The sequence below is a fragment of the Leptodactylus fuscus genome, chromosome 2 (assembly GCF_031893055.1).
Source record: "Leptodactylus fuscus isolate aLepFus1 chromosome 2, aLepFus1.hap2, whole genome shotgun sequence".
NCBI classification, from domain to species: domain Eukaryota; kingdom Metazoa; phylum Chordata; class Amphibia; order Anura; family Leptodactylidae; genus Leptodactylus; species Leptodactylus fuscus.
This window is the reverse complement of record NC_134266.1, coordinates 254,719,252-254,745,288: the sequence shown is the minus strand read 5'-3', so window position 1 is coordinate 254,745,288 and position 26,037 is coordinate 254,719,252. Positions and strand designations below refer to the sequence as shown.

Sequence of the window (26,037 nt, the reverse complement as noted above, 5' to 3'; positions counted from 1 at the left end):
GACACAGATCAGTTAAATACAATGATGAAATAGGAGTCGTCCTCAGACAGCTCCTGCTTCATTGCTCTGTTTCAAACACATCCCTGTGTGCTCTGGCCCTGGGAGCCCGATTTGATGAAATCACTCACATCACTCCTGCAGCTCCCTCAACAGTCTGGGAGAAGAGACTTCACGGAGCGGCAGGGTAGCGAGGAGAGGTGAGTATCACTGTTTTATTATGTTAAACTGGAGGCAGATGAAGAGGGACATTGAACTGGGGAAGATGGAGGGGGGCTTTAAACTGGGGGGAGATGAAGAGGAACATTAAACTCAGGGCACTTGGAGGGGTATGTCAAACTGGAGACAATTTGGAAGGGGACATTAAACTGGGGCAAATGGAGAAGAACATTAAACAGTGGGGGTAGCTGGAGGGGTATATGTTACCCTCTAGTTGCCCCCTGTTTAATGTTCCCATACAACTACCTCCAGGGTTTAATGTTAATCTTCATCTCCCCCCAGTTTAGTGCCCCCTTTATTCGAGTGTATTCAGCTGCAAACTGGGCCCCACATCAGAACCACAGTTGATTGTGTGCAGGGGCCATTACAGACCGAAAACGCCCTTGTGAAGCCGGCTATATTGTTTACGTTTACTACATTGAAAACTGCATGTGCAAATCTAGTATAAAAGCCAATTCACATGGGACAAGCAAGGAACTTCAGTAGGATAAATTTCGAATCTAAAAGATAATCCTCTTTTCATGGATATGCAAATCATCTGCATGTCCTCCAGGGGCGGGGCCTGATTTACCAGATTTGCCTGTAGACAGCCATACGTGCTCCAACTTCCTGCTAAAATCTTTGCCTAATGCCACCCCTTTATTTGTGATTGCATTTTAGCTACTCCCTGTGTCACTGCTGTCTGTGGGCAAATCGGGCCCCGCCCCCGATGCACTTGCAGGCTGATTTGCATATCCATAAAAAGATTATTGTGACTGTGTCTTCATTGGATTATGGCCACATAGGAATGTTTCTGATCCCATTAAAGGCCCCTACATGGCACTATTATTGGTTGGGGAGGAATTTGGGACCTGATAGTCTCCCTTTTGAACTGGTTTTCCAAGGAGTCTTTGTTACATACTTACTGCTCAGGTTCTTTATGTGTTGAATTTCGAGCTTCTGGGATGGTTTCGATACCAAATCAGGTGATCAGAACCAGCACTTGGAGCCCTCCGCACTGTGTTTAGTGGTATTATGTCAAGATAGGGGCTGGCAGAGTCATATTAATAGTAAGGTCAACCCCATATACATGTCATAGAACCCCCAGCTGTCTGAAGAGGGCGCTGCATTCAGCTAGGTGCCACAGCCTCTTCAGTAGTTAAAAGCACAGTGCCATCTATTTGTGCTGTGGCTGTGCTCGGTATTGCAGCTTAGCCCATTCAATTGATTAGGACTGAGCTGCAATCAGACGATATAACTGATGAACGTGTGAAGCAGACGTGGCCCTCGAGGAGTGCTGCTGCCTCTTTATACAGCTGATCAGCCTGGGGTCCAGCTGTCGGACCTCCGCAGATTTTCAGTTGATGACCAATTCTAAGGAAATGTCATTAATTCAAGAAGTCCCAGAAATCCTCTTCAATGCAAACCATGTCAGACTGAGGTACCTTGGGCCCACCAGATGAAAATCGTTCTAGGGGGCGCACCCTTCAACAATCCCTAGGAAATAGATCATTGGCTGGGCCATTATTATGCTAGAACCTGGGCCCAATTGAGGATCTTTGGGTACTCTGGTGGGCAAGTCCTATATTGAATGCAAATCTATTTCCCAGGTCAAAAAGAGGGACATCGAAGGATCAAACTGGAAGAAAGGGACAGTGTTGGAGTAATAATGGTCCAGCAGAAGACAACCATATTTGAAGGATACCGTGGTCTGTTTCCTAGTGGTTCATGGAGGGTGGCTTCCAGAATTTAGGGTTTTGGGTTGGAGGAACCTCAGTCCGACACTGCTGACACTTGGTAGGGGCACATATTGCTATCCTCACCTTAAAGATTTAGCTTTTTTTCCCCTAAAAGTCCCCTAGAACAGGATGTAACTAGGGCAGCCCCTCTATGAATATTACCCTTAGTTCCGTACCTTGTCCGTCCAACCCCTACAAATCCCAAACTTTTGCCACCAAATAATTTCCTTCTTTGTTTCGTGAATTTGGAAACAATATGAGAACGTGGGGCCTGTCCAGAGCCAGGTGCTTTTTGTTGGCAGCTTGTTTGCTAATGACTCGAGCTCTTGGAGAGCAGCTGCCTTACTGCTTCCTTTGTATGGGCCATTGTTGCAGCACGCCCCTTGTTAATGCACATGCTGCCCGGGGGCAGACCCTGGGAATGGAAGCCTCCAAACCTGACACAGAGCTAGGAGGTTTAGCTTTGCATCTGCCTGGCCCAGTCATTGTGCGCCTGCTGTTCACTGGCTGTTCATTGGCTGCTTGTCTACTCAGTAATAGCTCCTGCAGATACGCTGCTCTCCCATCTGTCCCCTTCTTCATTGTTCACTCTGCCTGCCTGCCATCCTGGAGCTGACACTGTGTTAAGGACTTTGCTGCTAAAACCGCTCTGGAAACCAATGTCTGTGTGTTCGCCGGCTAAAGTGAGTACAGGGAGGATTTGTGCATTTACTGGATTCATGGATTTTCTTCATTGGGATATAGCAGAGCCGAGTTTGTCATTCGGTCCAACTGGTGATAAGTAACGTATGTTTTCTATAGGGCTACAGGTAAACATTGGCTTTATCTTTATGGATGGAGTTATTACGATGGATGAGCAGGGCAGAGGACGATAGCCGCTTCAGCTCTGCTGCATCTGTTATTTACTTAGCAATTCGTAACTGGGACGTGTCTAGGACTGGAAGTAAACTTATCGCTGTAGTGTCATGTGGAGCAGTGGCCGAGATTTACTATTGTGGTTATCAGTGGACTGCTGGAAATGTGACGCATCTTAGGCACATCTTAGGTGGATCTAATGTACATCTTAGGCACATCTTAGTTGTATACAATGTACATCTTAGGCACATCTTAGTTGTATACAATGTACATCTTAGGCACATCTTAGTTGTATACAATGTACATCTTAGGCACATCTTAGGTGCATCTAATGTACATCTTAGGCACATCTTAGTTGTATACAATGTACATCTTAGGCACATCTTAGGTGCATCTAATGTACATCTTAGGCACATCTTAGGTGCATCTAATGTACATCTTAGGCACATCTTAGTTGTATACAATGTACATCTTAGGCACAACTTAAGGACATCTTAGGCACATCTTAGTCGCATCTTAGGTGTATCTAATGTACATCTTAGGCGCATCTTATGTACATCTTGGACGCATCTTAGGCACATCTTAAGGATATCTTAGGCGCCTCTTAGACACATCTTAAGCACATCTTAGTCACATCTTAAGCTCATCTTAGGAGCGTCTTAGGTGTATCTAGTGTACATCTTAAGCATATTTTCAGCACATCTTAGGCACATCGTAGACATACCTAGGGCAAATTTTAGGAGTGTTTTAGGCTCATCTTAGACATATCTTGGTGCATCTAATTTGACGTGCTAGACATGTGGGCGGAGCTTCTTAGAAAACAGGTGGGGCTTAAATGAGTCAAAAATATCTCCAAATTACATCGCAATTTTGGTGTAAAATTCTAGCTCAAAGTACACAAACTAATAAGTGGTATAAACTTAGATGAGACAGTCTTAAGACACATCAGATGTATCATCCAGCCTCCGTCACTGTGATAAATCTGGTGTATTTTCAGAGTAAGTTTACATTGTATCACTATTAGTCTATCTGTCCAACGTCTCTCCTCATCCTCATTATGTATGTATGAACATTGCAGTCACAAAGATACATTTTGCATTCTTGGTAATATGTCGCCATCCTCCTTTGTATTGCATACCTGTATACTGTAGACTCTGTGTATATACCTTTGTGTTTACCAGCTGTATTGTTGTGGTGCTGAAGCTTCTCCATACAGAGAGGACATGGATCTCAGAGCAGGTGCAGAATGTGATGGCTGTGCAGGGGTCTCTAAGCCGAGGGCACGGTGATGGAGAACAGCTGGATGAACAATTACGACAATTGCATTTGTATACGAGACCCCACTGTGAAGTGAATTGTGCTGATACCTTGATGCAGAGGGGCGCTATCTAGATGTGACCTGTGGTGTGTGTGCGGTGTAAACATAGCGAAGATGCCATGATGTTATTTTGAGGATGCATCACACATCCAGGAGCTGCAGTGGTATGGTTGTGTGCAAAGATTGCAAGCTTTGTGGCCAAGGTGTTTGCAATATTGTATTAATATCAATAATGCATTTATGTGCACACTGTTATTATTATACCGCACCACTGAGACAGTACACTAAGGCTGCTTTCACACATGGTGTTTTGATGCAGTCTTTGAAGCCGATGCAAGATGTGGATATTTATTCAATTATTTCTGATGCTTATATAGCATCAACATATTCGGGAGCGCTGTACAGGTATTGTCACGTCTCACCGTGTGGGAAGAAGCCGAAGCACCTGGGGGAGAACTATGCAAAAACAGGGAGAATATACAAACTCCATGCAAATGTTGTGCTTGGCAGGATTCGATCTCAGGACCCCAGTGCTGAAAGGCAACAATACTAGAAAGCTGCTATTAAGGTGATGGGGCCCCCCGATCTACCGGGCTGCATAGACTGCACCAATGCTATGTCCGCCCTGTAAATAAATGAAGGCACAGCCGTAGATGTGTAGTATGTGCACGGTAGTGCTACACCTAGTGTATTATTGTTCAATGACACACACGGCTCTACTACATCTGTATGTGATGAGGGGTGGGAGTTGTGCTTGTAAGTGATGTCCAATGAAAGGACCCTCTCTCAGCAGTGGGCTATGATTTGTGTCAGGGAGCACGCCAAGCTCTTAAAGGTCTTTGTAGATGAGAGCTGTGGAGGCAGGTGCATGAAGGGTTAACATAAAGGCAGCGCTCGTGCCACATGCCCCTATTATTCCAGCATATGCATTAGGCTATTGAAAGTTTCCAGGAGATGGGCAGACCACCAGTTGCCGATCTCCTGCAGCTCCAGTAGACATCTGTTGCCTCAGAGTATTAACCAATCTGTTCAATGGGACATCTTTTCTTTGTGAGCTGGAAGTTAGCAGACAGAAGCATGGCCTGCCATACAACGGTCATTAAAGGGAGAGAATCCAGCGCACACACCACTTATTATTACATATTCATTGTATTCTCTGCATTGTCTCTGCCTTACATCAAGGCTTGGATCAGGGGCAAGCGGCCATTCTGCATTCAGCAAGAGGACAATTAACAAATCATTATTATTATCATTATTATTATTATTATTATTATTTACTTTTATTATTAATGTTATTATTATATTTATTAGGATTATTATATTAGTATTATTATTATATTCTATTAGCAGTAGTAGTATTACTGTTATATTTATTATTATTATTATTATTATTATTATTATTATTATTATTATTATTTAATTGGGTAACTTATTGAAAAATATTCCTGCATTATTAACCTGCCATAGGAATATATTTGCTAATATAGATATACTGGGGAAGTAATAAATAATAATAACAATTTGAATAAATAAATATATATATATATATGTACATATTAGTACTATTATTTATTTCTTACTAGCCTCTGCCCACGACTTCGTCTACGTGTTGTTGTTGGCAATGATCTGCTTATATTTAGCCTATTTCTGCTGTCCATGATCCGCCTGCTCCCGTGTCTGTCTCCCAGCTCTGCTACATCTGTGCATATGCACAGCATACCCAGCTGTATCTACATCTCTGCATATGGACAGCATACCCAGCTGTGCTACAGCTCTGCCTAAGCTCTGCTACATCTGGCAATTTGGATTACAGGGGTTTTCTTATGTCAGTGTCTGCAGGGGCGAACCGACCTTTTTCGCCGCCCGATGCAGATGACAGAAAGCCTCCCCAAGAGGAGGGGAGGGGGTGGGGTGGAGCGAAGGGGGCGGGGCAGAGCAAAGGGGGCGTGACGGAGCGGCGTTAGCAGGCAGAGAGCTGGCAGGGAGAGGACCTGCTCTCTGCCTGAGGGTGAAGGGAGGCCGCTAGAGCAGCGCTGCGTCCACAGGGCCTCCCCAATCCACCGCTCGGTGACGGTGACGCTAAGCCAGTCCAGGACAGCTTGGCCTGGACTGGCTTAGGTAAGCAAAAATGACGCCCTCCCCAGGGCCCTGGCATAGCGCCGCCTGAAGCGGTCGCTTCAGGCCGCCTCATGGGAGGTACGGTGCTGAGTGTCTTAGCAGCTTCTGTGTTAGAAATGGCTGAACGGATGTTGCTGAAATTTGCCATATTTCTCCCCCCATCAGAGCCTCAACACCACATTCACCTGTCTTACTCACACAAACTGTACACCCGATATACTCCTCTTGCCCACACACAGTCTGCATGTTCTCTACTGTCCTGACCTTCCATGAGACTACATTTTCTGCAGCATCCACACTGTCCAGTTCAATACCATATAGCTCCGCCCATATAATAGCATGTAGCTCCGCCCACACAATAGCGTGATCCTATCCAAGAACGGCTCAAGGACCTTTGATGATGTCATCAAGGGTCCTAGAGTCTAGTATGAACATAAATTTGTTCATAGCGGTCGTGAAGCCATGTGATTTCCCGGGATAAAAAGTAGTCTGTTTCAATCCAGGTGACAATCTATCTTTGTGCCAAATTTCAGGCAAATCTGTTCAGCCGTTTTGATAAGATCTGGTGCTCCTGAAGCAGTATATATCTGATTTCTATGTGCATGCTTCCAATGTTGGTGCATGCGCAGTGAAGCAGAAATATTCTACTCTCGCTTCCATGAAGAACTGCGCATGCGCAAGGTGCTGGGTGAGTATCGACTTTTTTTTAAGAAAAACCCTGGGAACAGTTTAGTAAAGGAATATTTGGGAAACTAAACCATCTGTCCATAAGGACCTCCAGGTGAATTTGTGTTCCAAATACACATGGTGAATTCCCTTTAACATGGCTGTCAAGATTAAATTTTATTAGCTATGTATAAGAAAGATGACAAGTGTCTGATCAGTGGAGTCCGACTGCTGGGACACCACTGCTCCTGGGAATGGTGGTTCCATGTCTATATTATGAATGGAGTGGTGGTCACCCATATGTGCTGCCGCTCTTCTTTGTTGGGCTACAGAAGAGTATCTGAGCACTGCACCCCAATTGCGCCAAAATGGTGGCACTAAATTCTCTAGCACTGTGTCATGGCCTGTAGCTGGTCTTTGATGTCTTCTAACCACTGTGTCACATGCCACCCCTTTACGGCATGCTCTAGACATAACATAATGTATCTACCGTGGCCGGAGTGTTCCTTTAATTATATAGAATGTTCTGTTCAAGCAATCTGATAACCTGGAGTTGGAAGTAAATTAATGCTTGGCAAAATGGTGGTCAAGTATCGTGGTTTCACCAACCAAATCAGGGCATAGTCATAGGGGGTGTAGATGTAGCAATCGGCGCCGGACCCTCTTATGTACAACATATTAGGAAACCAGTATGTTAGATGGCACATGGTAAGTGAGGGACCTATTACATATTGTGTACTGGGGCCTTGGAACTGGTTTACAGTTGCAGAAATGTCGCCCAAACACCTATAAATTCACCAAACACCTATCCTAGGGCAAAGGCCAGATGGAGGAATGGGTGGCCCAAGCTTTCATTTCTGGGTGCCTCTTCTGTAGGCTAAGTGGCCTCTATTTGTATCTGTATTTTGCCTTGTAGAACATCTTGCAGACCACCAATGTACGGATTACCTGAATTTCCCTGTATCTCCCCCACAGATAGATATACAATCCTTTTTGCATGGGTTATGAATAGTGAGTCATCTTGGTAAAGTACGTGATGATCTTGAGCTGTCAAACTTTTCATATTGCGGGACATTCTTAGAACTGCAAAGCTCACAATGATATACTGTTACGGCTTTTATGTAGCACTTGACAAGTACATCATCTGGAAAATTATACTGTGACAATAACAAATAACGTCATCGGGAAGAACCCGACCCAGAAATCTTACAATATATACAATATACCTTATGTACTTGGTTAACATTAGTAGAGGGTCATACAAGTACTTGGGGAACGTAGAAGAACATGGACCCCCAGCAATGTTGGCAATAAAGAGAAAATCTCAGGATCAACATGGAATTTTTGAAATTATTTTTGAAATTATTGGCAAATTTTTCAAATTCTTGATGTTCCAATGGATTTGAGAGAATTGCGGAAGTCTACAGGATCTGGAGAATTGTCAATCTATATTGATTGATTGATAGATAGATAGATAGATAGATAGATAGATAGATAGATAGATAGATAGATAGATAGATAGATAGTTTTTTTGGGGGATAGAGTAGACCCCTATAAATCCCCTGAGCAATAATAGTATCTTCGAGGGGTGGCTTTGATATAGAAGTTGGACAGCCATGTTTATGTAAAATATGGACCTTGAGAACTCTCAAAGATGGTTGAGTTAAAGTGGAAATGTGACAGATCCAGACATTGTCTTAAAGGATTGTCCAGGATTGGAAATACAAGGCTCTTTTCTTCCAAAATTATTGCCACCACTGTCCACAGGTAATGTTCAGTACTGCAGCTCCGCTCCATGAGTTGCAATACCACAGATGGACAGATGTCACATTGTTGCTGGAAGAAAGCAGTTTAAATGCTTAACCGGTTAAGGACCGCCGTACGTAAAATTACGGCCTGCGGTCCAGGTACCTAAAGACCGGACTATTGTAAAAATACGTCCTGTCTTTAGGTACCTATTTCGCGGGGGGATGGGTGCGGGGAGGACGGGGGTTAGGTGTTACTAACACCTAACCCCTTCCTCAATAACGTCCAGTCGGAACTGAGTCCGACTGGACGTTTTAACCCTTTCGATCGCGCCGTGAAACATCACGGCGCGATCGAAAGGCATCCGCCGACAATTAAATCAGATCGGCACCCCCCGCGGCGAGATCGGAGGGTGCCGATAGCAGTAAAAGGTAGTCTGGGGTCTGGCCAGTGACCCCAGACTGCCCGAAGCCCCCACATACCTGGTGATCCTGCCAGGACCTTCTGATGTCAGGCTGTGCGTCTACACAGCCTGACATCCTGCTACGGAATGCCATGTGGGACACCTGCAGGCTGTGTCTCACATGGCATTCTATATCAGCAAAGTATTGCTGATTGAAGTGTCCTAAATGGACACATGAAAAAGTAAAAAAAAATGTAAAAAAAATAAAATGAAGTGTATGAAAAAAATTAATAAAGTTATAAAGCCCAAAAATCCCTTTTTCTCAATAGAAAATGAATTATATAAAAAAAGAACTAAAAAGTAATAAAAACAATGCATATTTGGTATTGTCGCGTCCGTAACAATCTGTACAATAAAACTGAAATAATATTTAATGTACACGGCGAACGCCGGAAAAAAAAAACGGAAAAAACTCGCCGGAAGTAATGATTTTTCGCCATCTCACCATACAAAATATGCTATAAAAAGTGATCAAAAAGTCATATGCATCCGACAACAGTACCAATAAAAAGCGCAGGTTGTCCCGCAAAAAATAAGCCCTCAACCAACTCTGTCAACCGAAAAATAAAAATGTTACGCCTCTTAGAAGATGCGATGCAAAAAACATTGATTTATGTCCCCAAATGTGTTTTTCCTCTGCAGAACTAGTAACACATAAAAAAATACTATAAATGAGGTATCGCCGTAACCGTACCGACCCGCAGAATAAAGGGAACATGTTACTTATACTGTACGCTGCATGGCGCAAAATTAAAAAAGTAAAACTCAATGCCAGGATTGATTTTTTTTTTTTAAATCCAGCAAAAAAGGGTTAATAAAATGTATTCAATAAGATGTAGACACCCAAAAATGGTGTCATTACGAAATGCATCTCATCCCGCAAAGAATAAGCCCTTATATGGCCGCGTCACCAGAAACATAAAGAAAATATAGCATCTCACAATGTGAAGACAAAAACCCTCAAAAATCGCCAAATTATTAGAATACAACTGGCGGCGTCAGGAAGGGAATATATAAGCTGTGTGAGCGGATATCAGGGGACACCCCAGATTTACAGCTTATGAGGGAACAGACACCAGAAGTGACCCCTAAAGTGACCCCCAGAGTGACTCCCCCAATCATAGGAGCTACGGGGACATAGTAGGGAATTTGGTGTTTGCAATGTCCTCCGCACAGCTTATACATTCCCTCTTCGCCATCCGCTGTGCAGTCACGTCCGGGATACTAATACTCACTACACCCCCTGATAAATTCTTTGAGGGGTGCAGTTTTCAAAATGGGGTCACTCCTGGTACCCCATGGAATCCACTTTTCTGGTACCTTACAGGCTCTACAAACATGACATGGCGTCCAGATACCAAACATCTGAATCTGTGCTCCAAAAGCCGCATAGCGCTCCTTCCCTTCTGCACCCTGCTGTACGTCCAAACTGCAGTTTATGACACATGTATGACACATGTATGACACTGGTGTACCCCCGGATAACGGACATAATGTCATGTGTGGGTATAAACTGATACTAGGGCACAGCCGGACACAGAAGGGAAGAAGGGTCATTTGGTTTTTGGAGCACAGACGGTTTGGTTTTTGGATGCCATGACACTTTTGTAGAGCTGAAACGCCAGTAATTTGGAATCCCCTGATAAATTACCTTATTTTGGAAACTACACCCCTGAAGGATTTATCCAGGGGTACAGACAGCATTTTTAACCCCCACGTGTTGCTATAACTTTATATATATAACTATAACTGTAGTGGATTGTGAGAGGTGAAAATGACCATTTTTCCAGGAATACGTCCTTTCAGTGCCTAATATATTGTGCCCGACTTGTATCAGAGATGAACGCTCTAAAAGCTGTTGTGCCTGGGATACCCGTTTAACAGTTTTTGGAGTGTCTCTGCTGACATAAGTCGGGCACAACATGTTGCACACTGAAATGGCAAATCTGTAAAATTTTCATTTTTAACTTCTCTATCAGTTGCGATTTCATTTCTGGAAACTAAATAAATGCAACACTCAAGGGTTAAAAATTCTCGCTACACCACTTGATAAATCCCATCAGTGGGGTAGTGTCCAAAATAGGGTGACATGTCTGCGGATTCCACTTTATTGGCAATTCAGGGGCTTTGCAAAAGTGGCAAAAAAAACCAAACTGTGCTCCAAAAACCAAAATAGCGCTCCTTCCCTTCTGTCCCCGGTTGTGCCCAAACAGCCGATTCTACCCACATATGGCATCAAGTACGTTATCCGGGGTACACCAGTGTCATACATGTGGGCATACACTGCTATTTGGGTACCCAGCAGGGTGCAGATGTGAAGGAGCAATATGTGCTTTTGGAGTGCAGATTTAGATTCTTCGTTTTTGGACACCACGTCACATTTGCAGAGACCCTAAAATTGCCCCTACAAAATGGGGTCACTTCTTGGTGAATTCCAGTTTACTGGAACCTCCAGGGCTCTGCAAAAACATCATGGCGCCCAGAGGGTCCCTCTAAATCTGTATCCCAAAAGCTAAAACGCACAGTGGTCCTTCCCTTCTGAGCCCTGCTGTGTGCCCAAGCAGCAGTTTACACCCACATATATAATTTTTTGACCCCCGGGATGGCCCACTTAATAGTTTTAGGAGTGCAGGTCTCTGACAACACAAAGTGGGTGCAACGTATTGGGCACCGAAATGGCATATTTTTAAAAATTTCAATTTTCATTTTGTACATTAATTTTTGGGAAGCATTTTAGGCTCAAAATGATAATACCCCTTGATACATTCCTTGACAGGTGTAGTTTCTAAAATGGGGTCTCTTTTGAGGGGTTTCCATTGTATTGATACTTTAGGGGCTCTGCAAATGCGACATGGCACCTCAAAACTATTCCAGCAACATCTGCCCTCCAAAATCCAAATAGCGCTCTTTCCATTCTGAGCCCCAGCATGTACCCATACAGCAGATTTTGGCCACATATGGGGTATTGCCGTGTTCAGAAGAAATTGTGTAACAAACTGTGGGGGGCTTTTAATTCTTAAACTATTTGCAAAATTAAAACTATGGCGCTAAATGGACAATTTATTGGGAAAAAAAGTAATTTTTCATTTTCACGTCCCAATGTTAATAAAATCTGTGAAACACCTGTGAGGCCAAAATACTCACTCTACCCCTAGACAAATTCTATGAGGGGTGTAGTTTCCAAAATGGGGTCACTTATAGGGGGTTTCCACTGTATTGGTACTTTAGGGGCTCTGCAAATGCGACATGGGACCTGAAAAATATTCCAGCAAAATCTGCCCTCCAAAAGCCAAATAGCCCTCTTTCCATTCTGAGCCCCGCCATGTTCCCATACAGCAGATTATGACCACATATGGGGCATTTCTGTGTTCAGCAGAATTTGTGTAACGAACTTTATGGAGCTTTTTCTCCTTTATCCTCTTGTGAAAATTAAAAATTTGGGGCTAAATTGACAGTTTGTTGAAAAAAAAAGTAATTTTTCATTTTCATGGCCCAATGTTAATAAAATCTGTGAAACAGCTGTAGGGTCAAAATGCTCACTCTACCCTTTAATATGTTCTGTGGGGGGTATAGTTTCCCAAATGGGGTCACTTTTAGGGGGTTTCCACTGTATTGGTACTCTAGGGGCTCTGCTAATGCGACATGGCACCTAAAATTATTCCAGCAAAATCTGCCATCCAAAAGCCAAATAGCGCTCCTTCCATTCTGAGCCCCGCCATGTTCCCATACAGCAGATTATAGCCACATATGGGGTATTGCCGTGTTCAGGAGAAATTGTTTAACAAACTGTGGGGGGCTTTTACTCCTTTAACCCTTTGTGAAAATGAAAACTTTGGAGATAAAGTGACATTTTAGTAATTTTTCATTTACACATCCCAATGTTAGTAAAATCTGTGAAACAACTGTAGGGTCTAAATGCTGACTATACCCCTTGATGAATTCTGTGAGGGGTGTGGATTCTAAAATGGGGTCACTTTTGGGGGGTTTCCATTGTTTTGGTACTCTAGGGTCTCTGCAAATAAGGCATGGCGCTGAAAATTATTCCAGCAAAATCTGCTGTTCAAACACCCAGTGTCGCTCCTTCCCTTCCATGCACTGCCGTGTGCCCAAAAATCAGTTTACGCCCACATGTGGGGTATTTCTGTGCACGGGAGAAATTGCACAATAAACTGTCAGATGCATTTTCTCCTTCAACCCTTTGTGAATGTGTTAATTTTGGGTCTAAATGAATGTATTAGTGAAAAAAAATGAAATGTCTAAATTTCACTGCCATATTATTTTTATTCTTATGAAATGCTTAAAGGGTTAACAAACATCCCAAATGCTGTTTTGAATAATTTGAGGGGTGCAGTTTTGAAAATGGGGTAATTTATGGGGGTTTCTATTATACAGGCCTTTATAATTACTTTCAGAACTGAAGTGGTCCCTAAAAAATTGGTTTGGAGAATTTTCTTGTAAATCTGGAAAATTGCTGTTACACTTGTAAGCCTTGTGACGTCCAAAATAAATTAAAATACAATCAAAAGATGATGCCAATATAAAGCAGAGATATGGGAGATAATATTTATTCATGTATTTGGATGGTATGACTATCCGCCTGAAAAGCAGAGAATTTCACATTTTGAAAATTGCAATTTTTTTCAAATTTCCATCAAATTTCCTAGTTTTTTTATAAATAAATGCAAAAATATTGATTAGTGTTTACCACTAACATGAAGTATAATGTGTTACGAGAAAACCATCTCAAATTCATTTGTGTAAGTTAAAGCGTCTCAAAGTTATTGCCATTTAAAGTGACACATGTCAGTTTTGAAAAAAGAGGCCTGGTCTTTAACATACTTTTGGGCCTGGTCCTTAACCGGTTAAAGGGAGTCTGTAACAAGGAAACTCAGTATAAAAAGTCATGGTGCATTGTAGAGGACTTTATCATGGCGCTCAGTGGTTAGCAACGGTACCTTGCAGTGCTGGAGTCCTGGGTTTGAATCCAATCAAGTGCAACATCTGCAAGGAGTTGTATGTTCTCCCTGTGTTTGCATGGGTTTCCTCTTGGTACTTTGGTTTTCTCCCACACTCCAAAGACAGACTGATAGGGAATGTAGATTGTGAGCCCTATATGGGACAGTGGCTGACAATGTCTGTAAAGCGCTGCGGAATATGATGGCACTATATAAGTAGGGACAATAAATAATTATCCTGATCGATTTAATTGAAAAGCCATTTTGATAAATATGCAAATGAGGTTGATGAAAGTGCAATGAAACATGTCAAGGCTTCCAAGGTCTCCACTTGCAGGTTGGTAAGCTTAAGGCCCTGGTATGCTCCATTGCATGTAAACCTCATTTGCATGTTTCTAACAACAGCTTTTTCAAGGATATGGTGAATCTTTTGGACTCTCTAGAGGTATAATGGTGCTCAACAGGAGCGTAGCTTGAGGGGGTGCAGAGCGTGCAGTTGCATCAGTGCCTAGGAGCCCTAAGGGGGCCCATAAGCACTGGCATCAGTATTGAGATTGCAGCTTCCATCTGGCCCATAAACCAAGGAGACCCACAGATTACCCGAACGACACTAAGGAACTCCTTAGCACCCGTAACCATCACCATCAGGAATTTACTATAGGGATGAGGTAGGGGGCTCCGGACAAAAGATTGCACCGGGGCCCACAAGACTTAAGTTACACCACTGGTGGTCGGTATAATGTCCCCTACAATACAATGGATTGATATCAGGTTTCCTGGTGACAGACCACTTTTTAAGGCTTTCTGTTAAGTCAATGGGTCCTCTGCTCATTGGTGAAACCTCTGAAAGATGAGCCATACATAGTGGAAAAGTTGTGTTTCTAGTTGCAGATTTTGCTGTGTTTATTGTTGTTGGGGGTTTTTTTGGGGGGGGGAGTTGAATATCAAAAACGCACCTTTTCCTCAATGTGTGGCCTCAGTCTAGCGGAATTATGAAGATTAGAAAAACATGGCGGCTTTCTTCTATAAGGCATGACACATTTGGAAACAGGTTGTGTGGAGTATTGTAGCATAGCTCCACTGAAGTGAATGAAATGACAATGCAATACCATACACAACCTGTAGACAGTTGTGGTGCTGTTTCTGAAGGAAATCAGTTACTGTATATTACTAAGATCCTGGAATCTTTGTTAATGTTTTGCAGGGCTTAAAAAAGAAAATATTCCAGTGATTTCGAGCTTTAATGCTATTTAGTAAGCCAAAGCAAATGTATCATGGCCATACTGGTCGGATCTTTAATATCCGAGGACCTAGAGCTCTCTCAGTCCACCCTTGTGTATAAATATTTGCCAATTTCTTCAGTACGACCTTAAATAGCCAATGTCACCTAGAGGTCTACTGAATACATGGCAAGGGGTTCCATTAGATTGATTTAATTATTTGGAGTAGCCATAGAATCTACCCCATCCTTTAATACAGTACTTAAGACTTACTGAGAGCTCTTCTAAGATGTTGTGTTAACTTGGGTTCACCAAGACTTCACCTTGAAGGGAATGGAAGTATTGTGAGGTGAAGACAACCTTATAAGACAAGAGGACTGTCCCGGGAAATCCAAGACGTATTGAAATCTTACAGAGTCCTGTAGTCATTTAGGAGGATATTGATAACTTTTATCAATGTGAAGACCATGCTAAGGATCTTATACAACTCTAAGAAGAATATATATGTGTAAATTTGGTTTCTACAAAGTACGGAAGTTAAACAAATTTGCATAAATGTGGGAGAACCCAGGCCAAAAATATTAAGGGAGGTTCTTTTTCCCATAGTTTTTGACATTGCTGATATGTTAAGCACAACTTATGGTGGCAAATGCTTATATCTTATTACGCACAATGGCAGGGATGGACAACAAGATGAATCCAGGGGCTTGGAGGATTTTTATGGTCCTGCAATAAGAGTTTTGATAGACCTTGATAAAAGACATAAAGACAGTTGCCAGTGACAGATTTTGAGTCGCATTGGCTACTCGGCTCTTGGGATTTGCCCAGTCACACTTTTAAGGGTATTAGATAATTTGGTTGACAATGACCAGACCTCTAAGGCCTGAATGTGTCCATATAGAATTTTTGTGTGTTTTTTATCATATGATATATAAGGTTTTATAATATTCTTTATTTGTCAACTATTTTTATCTGCCATCTCTATTCCCCCCAAGTCCATCTTGGTCATACGTTATATATATATACGCTATATAGCCAGGAAGCCATATACAACATACCTAATATTTTTGTAGATGGTAGCAGAGATCTTATTGACCCAATGGTTGTGAGAACCAAACCATATGCTGCATGTAATACATACAGTCCTATGAAAAAGTTTGGGCACCCCTATTAATCTTAATCATTTTTAGTTCTAAATATTTTGGTGTTTGCAGCAGCCATTTCAGTTTGATATATCTAATAACTGATGGACACAGTAATATTTCAGGATTGAAATGAGGTTTATTGTACTAACAGAAAATGCGCAATATGCATTAAACCAAAATTTGACCGGTGCAAAAATATGGGCACCTCAACAGAAAAGTGACATTAATATTTAGTAGATCCTCCTTTTGCAAAGATAACAGCCTCTAGTCGCTTCCTGTAGCTTTTAATCAGTTCCTGGATCCTGGATGAAGGTATTTTGGACCATTTCTTTCTACAAAACAATTCAAGTTCAGTTAAGTTTGATGGTCGCCGAACATGGACAGCCCGCTCTCAAATGATCTGAAAACAAAGATTGTTCAACATAGTTGTTCAGGGGAAGGATACAAAACGTTGTCTCAGAGATTTAACCTGTCAGTTTCCACTGTGAGGAACATAGTAAGGAAATGGAAGACCACAGGGACAGTTCTTGTTAAGCCCAGAAGTGGCAGGCCAAGAAAAATATCAGAAAGGCAGAGAAGAAGAATGGTGAGAACAGTCAAGGACAATCCACAGACCACCTCCAAAGAGCTGCAGCATCATCTTGCTGCAGATGGTGTCACTGTGCATCGGTCAACTATACAGCGCACTTTGCACAAATAGAAGCTGTATGGGAGAGTGATGAGAAAGAAGCCGTTTCTGCACGTACGCCACAAATAGAGTTGCCTGAGGTATGCAAAAGCACATTTGGAGAAGCCAACTTCATTTTGGAAACAAAGATTGAGTTGTTTGGTTATAAAAAAAAGGCGTTATGCATGGCGTCCAAAAAGAAACAGCATTCCAAGAAAAACACATGCTACCCACTGTAAAATTTGGTGGAGGTTCCATCATGCTTTGGGGCTGTGTGGCCAATGCCGGCATCGGGAATCTTGTTAAAGTTGAGGGTCGCATGGATTCCACTCAGTATCAGCAGATTCTTGAGAATAATGTTCAAGAATCAGTGACGAAGTTGAAGTTACGCCGGGGATGGAGATTTCAGCAAGACAATGATCCAAAACACCGCTCCAAATCAACTCAGGTATTCATGCAGAGGAACAATTACAATGTTCTGGAATGGCCATCCCAGTCCCCAGACCTGAATATCATTGAACATCTGTGGGATGATTTGAAGCGGGCTGTCCATGCTCGGCGACCATCTAACTTAACTGAACTTGAATTGTTTGTCCAAAATACCTTTATCCAGGATCCAGGAACTGATTAAAAGCTACAGGAAGCGACTAGAGGCTGTTATCTTTGCAAAAGGAGGATCTACTAAATATTAATGTCACTTTTCTGTTGAGGTGCCCATACTTTTGCACCGGTCAAATTTTGGTTTAATGCATATTGCACATTTTCTGTTAGTACAATAAACCTCATTTCAATCCTGAAATATTACTGTGTCCATCAGTTATTAGATATATCAAACTGAAATGGCTGCTGCAAACACCAAAATATTTAGAACTAAAAATGATTGATTAATAGGGGTGCCCAAACTTTTTCATAGGACTGTACAAAGCTGGGTGGCTCCTTCTACATTTGTGTAACTTTATCCTAATCCTTTCTTCTATTCTGCTTGGTTAGTTTTTCTTGCATGATACAAGTCTAGTTTAGAGGCAGCAAGGTGGATGTAGGAAAATGGGCAAAAGGGCAAAGTTGCAGGTCAATGTCATTTTTGTTAATGTTGCATGTTGTAAATGTTGGTCTATTTGCTGAAAGTGTAAGACTTGTATGCAATGAATTTACCATTAGGGAGTGTCATTTATAATAATAATGGATAATAAGAAGTCGTGAAATTTTAGCTGGATTTTATGGCCTTCACCACCAAGCAGGAAGTCTTCTCCATGGTAACATCAGCGCATCCAAAGAGATTTCACAGTTCTGATGTTTCCTATGTCCTTATTTCCAGTTGCCGAGATATTTCTGAGTACAGAGTTTTTACCAAATTGCCCGTTCATCAGTCCTTGTCTCAAATCTAATTCCTCTATCACATCCTGCGAGCGATTTATCAGGGAGCAATACACCTATCTGTATTCATCCACCCTATATCAATCCAATGCTTCTGAATAGCATGTGTAACTGTGAAAGTGGTGGGTAGAGACAGGCTCCCATTTTTGGAACATTTCTTCAGGGACCCCTGATAGGAGTACATTTATATTGCTTTAAAATAATTATTAAAGTTAATAAATACTAATATGAGATCAAAAGTTATGGGGCATATCATGGAAAATCAGTAGAAAATGTAAACTGTATTAAAGCAGTCTGCCTGTGTAGTCTGGACATCCCCCTATAACAGTAGTCTGCCTGTGTAGTCTGGACCTCCCCTATAACAGTAGTCTGCCTGTGTAGTCCGGACATCCCCCTATAACAGTAGTCTGCCTGTGTAGTCCGGACATCCCCCTATAACAGTAGTCTGCCTGTGTAGTCTGGACCTCCCCCTATAACAGTAGTCTGCCTGTGTAGTCTGGACCTCCCCCTATAACAGTAGTCTGCCTGTGTAGTCTGGACATCCTCCTATAACAGTAGTCTGCCTGTGTAGTCTGGACCTCCCCCTATAACAGTAGCACTCGTCCACATTAGGGAGAGTGTTCGCCTACTTAGGCAGTACGGAGAGTGCCCCCATACCCTGGTCTATAGTCTCTCACCCTGCTAAATCAGTATCCCTACACTATACTGAGGATGGCCCAATAGGCCGAAACAGCGCTGTCCATAGTTGGGAATCTGTTCCTTTTGGGACAGAAATACTGATTTAGCAATTAAATCCACATTATGATTAAAAGACTTTATAACTGAGTCGTTCATGATGTTAAGGATGCTGCCCTCTATAGGGTGGTGTACAGAGTGCACTCTGTTCTCCTAATTCCATCCAGGAGACTAGATTTGCATATTTTTTACCCATAATCCCTAGCGGAGCAGGAATGACTTGTAAGTCTCCGTACTGCCTATGTAGGCGAACACTCTCCCTAATGTGGACGAGTGCCCCCATACCCTGGTCTATAGTCTCTCACCCTGCTAAATCAGTATCCCTACACTATGCTGAGGATGGCCCAATAGGCCGAAACAGCGCTGTCCATAGTTGGGAATCTGTTCCTTTTGGGACAGAAATACTGATTTAGCAATTAAATCCACATTATGATTAAAAGACATTATAACTGAGTCGTTGATGATGTTAAGGATGCTGCCCTCTATAGGGTGGTGTACAGAGTGCACTCTGTTCTCCTAATTCCATCCAGGAGACTAGATTTGCATATTTTTTACCCATTATGTGTAGTCCGGACATCCTCCTATAACAGTAGTCTGCCTGTGTAGTCTGGACCTCCCCCTATAACAGTAGTCTGCCTGTGTAGTCTGGATCTCCCCTATAACAGTAGTCTGCCTGTGTAGTCTGGACCTCCCCTATAACAGTAGTCTGCCTGTGTAATCTGGACCTCCTCCTATAACAGTAGTCTGCCTGTGTAGTCTGGACCTCCCCCTATAACAGCAGTCTGCCTGTGTAGTCTGGATCTCCCCTATAACAGTAGTCTGCCTGTGTAGTCTGGACCTCCCCTTATAACAGTAGTCTGCCTGTGTAGTCTGGACCTCCCCCCTATAACAGTAGTCTGCCTGTGTAGTCTGGACCTCCCCCTATAACAGTAGTCTGTCTGTGTAGTCTGGACCTCCCCCCTATAACAGTAGTCTGCCTGTGTAGTCTGGACCTCCCCCTATAACAGTAGTCTGCCTGTGTAGTCTGGACCTCTCCTATAACAGTAGTCTGTCTGTGTAGTCTGGACCTCCCCTATAACAGTAGTCTGCCTGTGTAGTCTGGACCTCCCCCTATAACAGTAGTCTGTCTGTGTAGTCTGGACCTCTCCTATAACAGTAGTCTGTCTGTGTAGTCTGGACCTCCCCTATAACAGTAGTCTGCCTGTGTAGTCTGGACCTTCCCCCTATAACAGTAGTCTGCCTGTGTAGTCTGGACCTCCCCCTATAACAGTAGTCTGCCTGTGTAGTCTGGACCTCCCCCTATAACAGCAGTCTGCCTGTGTAGTCTGGACCTCCCCCTATAACAGTAGTCTGACTGTGTAGTCTGGACCTCCCCCTATAACAGTAGTCTGCCTGTGTAGTCTGGACCTCCCCCTATAACAGTAGTCTGTCTGTGTAGTCTGGACCTCCCCCTATAACAGTAGTCTGCCTGTGTAGTCTGGACCTCCTCCTATAACAGTAGTCTGCCTGTGTAGTCTGGACCTCCCCCTATAACAGTAGTCTGCCTGTGTAGTCTGGACCTCCCCTATAACAGTAGTCAGGCTGTGTAGTCAGGACCTCCCCCTATAACAGTAGTCTGCCTGTGTAGTCTGGACCTCCCCCTATAACAGTAGTCTGCCTGTGTAGTCTGGACCTCCCCCTATAACAGTAGTCTGCCTGTGTAGTCTGGACCTCCCCTATAACAGTAGTCTGCTTGTGTAGTCTGTACCTCCCCCTATAACAGTAGTCTGCCTGTGTAGTCTGGAATTCCCCCTATAACAGTAGTCTGCCTGTGTAGTCTGGACCTCCCCTATAACAGTAGTCTGCCTGTGTAGTCTGGACCTCCCCCTATAACAGTAGTCTGTCTGTGTAGTCTGGACCTCTCCTATAACAGTAGTCTGCCTGTGTAGTCTGGACCTCCCCCTATAACAGTAGACTGCCTGTGTAGTCTGGACCTCTCCTATAACAGTAGTCTGCCTGTGTAGTCTGGACCTCCCCCTATAACAGTAGTCTGCCTGTGTAGTCTGGACCTCCCCCTATAACAGTATTCTGTCTGTGTAGTCTGGACCTCCCCTATAACAGTAGTCTGCCTGTGTAGTCTGGACCTTCCCCCTATAACAGTAGTCTGCCTGTGTAGTCTGGACCTCCCCCTATAACAGTAGTCTGCCTGTGTAGTCTGGACCTCCCCCTATAACAGTAGTCTGCCTGTGTAGTCTGGATCTCCCCCTATAACAGTAGTCTGCCTGTGTAGTCTGGACCTCCCCCTATAACAGTAGTCTGCCTGTGTAGTCTGGATCTCCCCCTATAACAGTAGTCTGCCTGTGTAGTCTGGATCTCCCCCTATAACAGTAGTCTGCCTGTGTAGTCTGGACCTCCCCCTATAACAGTAGTCTGCCTGTGTAGTCTGGACCTCCCCCTATAACAGTAGTCTGCCTGTGTAGTCTGGACCTCCCCCTATAACATCAGTCTTGTTGTGTAGGACTTCCTTAGTAGGACATAGTCATTTGGTACGTAATATAGTTTATTTTAATAATGTCCACGTCCAACTTTTTTTTTACAAAAATATGGTTACTGACACCTCATACTGTAGGAGATTGACAAGGACTATCTTTGTGACCAGTGACACAAAATAGCTCCCAATGGACGCTAACATGGCTGTCAATGATTGCTGTCAGAAAGCTACTTCCTATCCATGAAACTTCAGATAAGTATAATCTGGAGTACAAGTAGGTGAGCTAACAAGGGAAGGACTACAAACAGTTAATGCACACAAGGGTTCCTGATTATAGTGAAATTTTGGAAAATTATATCTAAATTCTAATTGGACGTTCTAGGTATTAAATCTATTGGTGACTGCCCAAAATTTTCTATTTGTTATGTTCCATTCCCAAATGTGGCTCTTGGGTTTCACACCGAGGGGAAGGGTCTCCTAGATGGAAGTCAATATGGTTGCAGTATTTTTAATTAGATCAATGTACGTCACTTGTCCATATGGTGTGACAACCGTAAGGTAGTCCGTGTCGTGGTTTAGAGAAAATTTAAGGAGGGAATCAAGAATTTCTGAAGAATCTGTGCCCGGACCAAATGTGCAAAAAACACACAACCATTAATGTGATGAATTTTTCATTTCAGATTAGTTTCTCCCTCCTGACTTGGATACAGAACCCCGACCATTTGTGGTTTTATAAACTTTACGAAGAGCAAACCAGTCCTCCCATAAAAGACAGCTGCAGATAAGTCTTTGCCCCCAAATCCACAGGGAATAAATAGGAGGACACAGATGCTACTTAATATATTCAGGACCGTCGCATTTGCAAGATGACCATGGGCCTGGCAGCTCAATGCATTTGTCTCAGACTTAATGATAAGGTTTCAAATTTCATGGGCTTTCATATTGAAATTTCCTGACCCCCAATAGACAGACGTGTGCTCCAGCAGTTAATTCAGGCAGCAAGCTGTTAAAACGCGGCCACAATGCACTTCTCTAAGTACATCTGCTGTTTTGTAAATCTTCGTCTCGCTCTCTTTATCATGACGATCGCATAGCAGGATAAAAACACAAAAAATTACAATTTATTTTAAATCTATAAAATTTTAGAATTTTTTAAATTTCATTTTATATGTTTTTTTAAAAATATATATTTTTTTAATATAAGATTTTTTTTACATTTATATTCTACCGGGCTATTTTCACTTACTGATTTTATTAAAAAATTTTAATTTTTTTTTTTTTTTCCTTTTTTTTTTGCATTATAATAAGATTTGCATGGAGATGACCTCATTTTCATGCCTAAGCATCTATTATGCCTTGAATTGCTTGCCCACTGATCTATTCTGATACAACGATCGCCGAAGCCGCATAAAAAGTTGTCCTCAACTTTCTAGAGCAGGTTTAAAAAAAAAAAAAAAAAAGTTCCCTTATTAAAGGCACTTCCTCCAGCCTGAGCACGTTGCCGGACTTATTGAACATTGATGTTGGTGGTTTCAGATTGGTTTGGCAGCTTCATTGTTCTCGAAGCGTAAACCAGACGCACTTATGTCCCAACCTCTTTCATGGGCCTTTTGTTCATACCAAATTAATCTTTTTTTCTGTGATAGCATTCATGATGGCATGTTAAAGGACTTGTCTCCTAGCAACTGAGGCTGGTTGCTCGGCAACAGAGTTCCGAGTTCCGAGTTCCTTGTGAAGATACTTTTTTTTTGTATGAAGGCTGCACATATTAAAAAGTAGCACATTCTAACTTAAAAAGAAGCTGTCATAATTGGTCGGAGGCCCCACTGAATATATTTGGGAGGCTCCTAATTTGGAGAATTTCTGTGTTTCTTTATTTTACCCTCCACGTCTAGAATTCTGTGGCTAGAAATGGTGTGAATAAGTGGTTGTAGATCTTATCCTGTCCACAGATTTGGTGACCCAAAGTAAGATGATCACGAGTGGGGCCAGGATTTGTGGCCATAATATATTATGTTTGGGTAAAACCAGTCTAAGGCCCCATATACGTTTCCTTATTATGGCCCTATTCAAGTTTCAAGAACTAGGATACTGATACTATACGTTCTGAGGAAGTGACATCATATCTGTTGGTCACATGGTCATACTAAAGCTCAGTCCCGTGATGTCACTTCCTGAGAAGAGATAGTGGACCTCAGAATCACAGTCTTGGATATCAATTTTAATATGGCAACCAAGTGTAAGACTGGCCATACACATTAGATAGATGTCGGACAAACACTCCACCAGATACATATGAACTCGGCGTCGTGTTTGCATCTGTCCCTATAGGACAAAACAGGGTTTTCAAAATTTTATTTCTAACCCGTAGTTGGAGTAACTTTTTCCAATTCCAACTCCACCTAAAAATTGGTACCGAATTCCCAACTTGCACAACTCATATTCTGACCCCGATAGCCTGGGAAAAATAGAATAAGCCAGACACCTCAGGCTGTGTCCTATCTTCCATGAGAACCAAAGATTGGTCATGTTGGAATCTAACCGTCCATTCTTTCCACCATCACCTGCCATCATGGTAAAGCTGGGTTGCCTGAAGTAATGTTCCGGAAGTAACTGGCAGGCACACCCAGCACTAATCTAATGTGTATGGCCCCATATCATGCCTCTAGATTCTCTTTGATTTCATACAGTACCTGGGAGTATAGAGGTCCATCCAATGGCGTGTTATTGAGACGAGCCGTATGCATCAGTGCCATTATGGCCAATGCTCAAACGTATGGATATGTGTGAGGTATAATGTATAATAGAACAATTTTGAGACCAGATAAGAAGCATCTTAAGGAAATGTCTGAACTGTACAAAGCTCAGCACGGTTTTGTGTTACGAACTAAAATGTGATTAGTTGTAACTTGTTTTCTGCTTGCACGTCCTATACTGTTCTATAAATGGTACGCTTTGGTATTTCCAAAGGCGTTACGGGGGTGGGGAAACATGACTGAACTGCAGAGAGGTATCTCGTAGCTGATGGTAGCGACTATATACTCTCATTTTTCCTTCCCCCCTCTGTAGAGGGCTATTCGTTTCGAGTAGCCCCTCAATATTCGACTACTCGAATCGAATATCGAACCCTATTATAGTCTATGGGGGGAAAATGCTCGTTTCAGGGGTAGGCAACGTTCAATCAAATAATACTTACCAAGTCCACGAGTGAGGGTCGGGCTGGATCCTCCGAGCAGTCTTCTCCGTGCAGCTTCCCCGCGGCGTCTTCCGGCTCTGAATTCACTCTGCCAGGCATCGGACCTGGGCAAAGTCAACTGCGCATGCCCGCACTACAAGTGGACATGCGCAGTCGGCTCTGCCCAGGCCCGATGCCTGGCAGAGTGAATGAAGAGCCGGAAGACGCCGCGGGGAAGCTGCACGGAGAAGACTTCTAAAGGTAGGAGAAGAACCAGCGTTGATTGGCCGATTGTATTGCATTCAGCCAATCAATGCTGGTTCTGCATCAAACTTTTCCATTCGAATAGTGAGTGGTACTCGATCGAGCACGAGTATTTTGAATACCGTAGTATTCGATTAAATACCTACGCGATCGAGTACTACTCACTCATCTCTATTTACAAGTAGCTGTCATGAGTCCACTGTATACAATTAGTAATACAGCATGTGACCACCAAGGCCACCAATTGGCTTCCTTGGTTACATGTTGACCTCTTGTAAACAAAGACAAGGGGGTTGCGGAGCATCTGCGCTGGATCGGCAGAGGATTTATTACGTTATTTTATAACACTTTCCGTTTTTTTTCACAAGTAGAATAATCCCTTTTACTTATTGAGATTAGAAGCTTAAAAGAAGAAAAATGGAGTCCCAACCATTGTATATAATCCTCAGGATACCGCAGGTTGTGTTCTTCCCTTGGCTATAAATATTATGGGCCATGCACAATGACAAGTGCTCTTGGATTTATGTTACAGAAGCCTTCATTATAGAGATGTATTGATAAATGTTGGTTTACGGTCACGTAACGCCTGCGGGTTACAACACTTCCCAGGAGAACTCGCCTCCAAAAGCCGTTTTCATATCAAAGAGCAGATCAAGTGGTTGACAGAGAAAAGCTGTTGAAAACCCAAGAATTTAGCTCCATAATCCTCATATCAAACGAAAACCAGACCTAGTACTTAGGAAAATGTTGATTTACATGCTCTTTGGTGCACGCAGTTTACTCATGAAGAACGGCTAGGAGGTCGTAGGGTCCAACGTAAAGAAACACAAATTTTTAGATCCAACCAGATCTCAAGTGAACAGCGAAGCTTGGTTTCCACCTGATAAGGACTCCTGCAACGGCATACCAACGGTAGTGACAATGTCACACCA

General features: G+C 42.7%; 1 protein-coding gene across 2 annotated transcripts in view; it reads left to right on the top strand.

Annotated features, from left to right (window-relative positions):
• The window catches only part of ZC3H12C (zinc finger CCCH-type containing 12C), a 94,328-nt gene that overhangs the window by 43,769 nt on the left and 24,522 nt on the right, over window positions 1-26,037 (top strand). Inside the window, exon 1 of one of the 2 annotated variants that reach the window (XM_075262971.1) lies at window positions 2,541-2,617. The exons of the other annotated variant lie outside the window; for it this stretch is intronic. Coding sequence (XP_075119072.1) covers window positions 2,594-2,617 — 24 coding nt within the window. The 5' untranslated portion in view covers window positions 2,541-2,593. Of the gene's footprint in view, window positions 1-2,540; window positions 2,618-26,037 lie in introns of those variants that run through there. 2 annotated transcript variants of the gene reach the window in all.